Below are 3,842 nucleotides of genomic sequence, written 5' to 3'. Positions count from 1 at the left end.
TCCTTACCTTCTGATGCAATGGTAGTCTGCTTATCGACTCAGGAATGTTAGCTCTATGCGCTCATAGCAGCAAAACGCAGTACTACAAAAGCTCTGCCCACAAAAAAATTAGTTCGGTTTCTTTTGGGTACCCCATCATATTTGGTAATTAGTATTTCTGACTATAGTGTCAAATGATAATGAGTTTGAAAGGATGTGAAAGGAAGAAGTTGTGACATAATTTGAGGCATTATCATGGCAACTGCCTGAAGGGAATGTGAAAAGCCAAGACCAGAACCAGTCACCTCCTAAATGTAAGTCAGAAGCATTAATGCTTTAATCAACCTGTGTGGTACAATCAAAGAATACAGCATTTACACAAATACAATACATAAAGTAATATTTGCTTACTGTTTTAACATTCGTACTCATGCTGTTCAGTACTAAACTTGAATTTCAGTCTGTATTCCAAACACATCATGTACAACTTCAGTGCCTGAACTGAGGGACTTACCAGTTCATGTCTTTCAGAGAACTCTGGGCTGCACAAGGTTGACGACAAAGGAGTACAACAACCGAGTCTGCTTTAGCTGGGATAAAACCCAAAACAAACACATTCCTTACACCACATGAATAACATTCCAGAACAGTCTCTCCAAGCGGACCATCTTTATGCAAAGTGACTTCCTAAAAAGAGGAAGCATGTTAGCAATGTAGGGAATACTCACACACACTTAGGATGTACTATAGTCTTTATAGAGATAATTAGTTAGGCATCAGGCTCAAATCTGTTTCATCAAAAAATTACAACAAAATGACCCTACCATATGTCAGTGTTATTCTAAACTTTGTCTGGGCAACCATTTTGCCTAAAAAATACTGATATAACTATCAAGAATATAGCTGAAGATATAAAAAGGACTATACAACAGGGTACACTTCATGCAGCACATAAAAGAGAAAAAGGAATTAACAAACCAGCTACATGACACAGAATACTTCTGAAAACTTAACAGCCACTCAACTGGTCAAAAATTCTTCCTCTTTCATAAAACCCAAAGGTTCACTACCCTACAGTCTGCCAATAAACCCTGTCCTACACCAAAGTAATCCAGCACATACTTGTATTCTCCCAATCCATCTCTTTAAAATGCATCATATTATTATCCTCTTACCTAAGCCTAGCTGCCCCAATTTATTATCTTTCAGGTTTTCTAAAATTTTGTAGCACCTCTCTAGCATCCCATGTTCAATAAATGCCACATCCATCACATCCTCCTGAATCTGATGATACTAATAACATTTGACCAGAAGTACAAATCATTAGGCTCCCCACTATGCAATTTGCTCCAGCCTCCTGTTACATATTCCGCTTGAGTCCAAATATTCTCCTCAGTACCCTGTTCTCAACCATCATCAGTCTGTGTTTGTTCCTTAACATAAAGAAGTTTCACACCCATATACAAAACAGTGAAAACTGCAATTTTGTATGTCTTAATCTTTACCTTTCGAGACAGCAGATGGGAAGACAAAGGATTCTCAACTGCATGGTAGCAAATATTCCTCTAACTGTATTTGAACTTAACTTCTTTGTGAATGCAAATTCTGATTTGTTATTGTTGGTTCCACATATGTGACCTAACCCCATTTTCATAAGACATCTTAGCAGTTTTTATATTGCGATTTTGTCCTGCATTTTGGTGACGACAAATGAATATATGAGATTTTCTGTTATCTTCTAGACCAACCTCCTTACTAGCAACTAACACAGCTTCATTATTTTCTTTATGGTACTGTCACACTTCTGACAGTATACTATTCTTGCCCAGTAAAGTTACAGCATCTGTCTCAAGTACAAAGTCAGGACACTACCATCATGCAATGAATGGGGAGAATTTTGAGTGTTAGGTGCTGACCTTTCTTTTACGAAATTTAGAACCTTCACTTATCATAATGCATCATACCAGAATGTCCTGGAGGAGGGATAAGATAAATCCTTTGTGTACAACAATTCAATCCCAGAGGGCTCTTTCTAAGCTGGGTTACTAAATCTCAACATTGCCAACAAGACCCCCAAAAAAGTAGTGACACATCATATTAACAGTCATTTTACATCTGAACATATGTCTGCAGAGTATAAAATAAAGCTGTTCCACTGTTTAATTAGGCACCATGCCAATGAGATGTGTGTATAAGCAATAAGCACTGTCACATGTGTGACATGTGACAGCTGACTGGCTATTATTATTTTCACTTAATGGTAACGGTTTAGCATAAAAAAAATAAGCTCAATTCAACTCAGAGAAACTGAGATGATTTGGTACCTGGTGAATAAACACCAGTTATGATGGTTTTAAAAAATATTATTCTTAGGAACATATTAATAAATCTGGAGCTCTTGACAAAAAATGAAGCACCTACTTTATCAACATTATATAAAAACTCTGTGGCAAAATTTAGTAGCTCACAGCAGTTGGTTTACTTTCAGCAAGCATAACTATGAAAAGGAACAAGAACTGATCAGTAAAGCAAAATAAAGCTAAACATATCAGGAAGGTATACAGATTTCAAAGCCCCTTCCAACATCATTCATGCACACCCTCTGCCATCTGATGATGGCAGTATCAATAAAGCAGTTTTGAATTTCCCACCATCATGTAAATACTGGAAGTATGTTGAAAATAGAAGCTAGCAACTTTCTAATGACAATGTAATGGTCTACCTCACTGATGATGACACACCTGTGTTCAAGTAACAGAAACAGAATACAAATTATACATCTTTGTGAAACAAAAACTATGAAATCTCAAACAACACATATCATTGTAAATATACTATGTCTGTATTACTTCATTATTTATTGCCACATTCCCACCTTCAAACACACGTGCATGCACATATGCATGCACATAAACAAATTTAAAGAAGTAAATTTCAGTGCATTTTGACTATTAAACAAGTATGAAATGTGAAAATGACAGCTCCTGATCTTTGTGTCATTTGACAAAATGAACTCAAAAGAGTTCATTGCCTGTACGAAGGGTGTTCAGTATATAATGCCTCCTATTTTTTTGTGTTAATATGTAACGTCTGAGCTGGATGTTGGTGGTGTTGTAGTAAAGGTTGAACCTTCCCGCCAATGTACTGTTAGTTTGGTTGTCAGGTGACAGATAGCGACAACAGAGCAGTCTACCAAAATGGCATCTGACATAGAAGTGCGTATGAAACAGAGATGTGTTATTGAATTTCTCACTGCCCAAACAAACTGCACCCACTGACATCCATCGATGCTTGCTAAAGGTGTATGGAGACGATACAGTGGATGTCAGCACAGTGAGCGGTAGGTAGTGCGTTTCAACAGTGGCGAAAGTGAAGTGCACGACAAACCACGCCCTGGGCGTCCCTGCTCAGCTGCCACTCCTCACAATGAACAGCACCTTGAGCAGCTCAACCGTACAGTTTGGTGGATAATGACCAGGGAACTGTGTGCACTGCTTAATAATGGCTGTAATGAACTGGAAACTATGTTGGGGAAGCTGGATTATCACAAAGTTTGTTCCAAGCAGGTCCTGTGGATGCTTACACAGGACCACAAAACTCATTGAATGGAAGTCTGTCAGGACCTGTTGCACAAGTTTGACGCGGAAGGTGACAAGTTTCTGGACAGCATCGTCACTGGAGATGAGACGTGGTGTCACCACTACGAGCCAGTCCGAAAGAGAGTCCATGGAGTGGCGACATCTGGATTCCCCAAGAAAAAAGAAGTTCAAGACACAGCCATCAGCAGGGAAAGTGATGTGCATGATCTTTTGGGACAGGCAAGGTGTGATTTTGTTAGATTTCCTGGAGCCTGGTGAGACTGT

The 3,842-nt window shown here is 38.7% G+C and overlaps 1 protein-coding gene across 1 annotated transcript in view; it reads right to left on the bottom strand.

The window, feature by feature from the left end:
• The window catches only part of LOC111874539 (regulator of nonsense transcripts 1), a 43,243-nt gene that overhangs the window by 29,121 nt on the left and 10,280 nt on the right, over positions 1–3,842 (bottom strand). The window contains 1 exon segment of the mRNA XM_023870117.2: positions 494–666. Within this exon segment, the coding sequence (XP_023725885.1) occupies positions 494–666 (173 nt within the window).

Source organism: Cryptotermes secundus, unplaced genomic scaffold, assembly GCF_002891405.2.
Source record: "Cryptotermes secundus unplaced genomic scaffold, Csec_1.0 scaffold818, whole genome shotgun sequence".
NCBI lineage: Eukaryota > Metazoa > Arthropoda > Insecta > Blattodea > Kalotermitidae > Cryptotermes > Cryptotermes secundus.
This window is presented reverse-complemented; position numbering and strand designations above follow the sequence as displayed.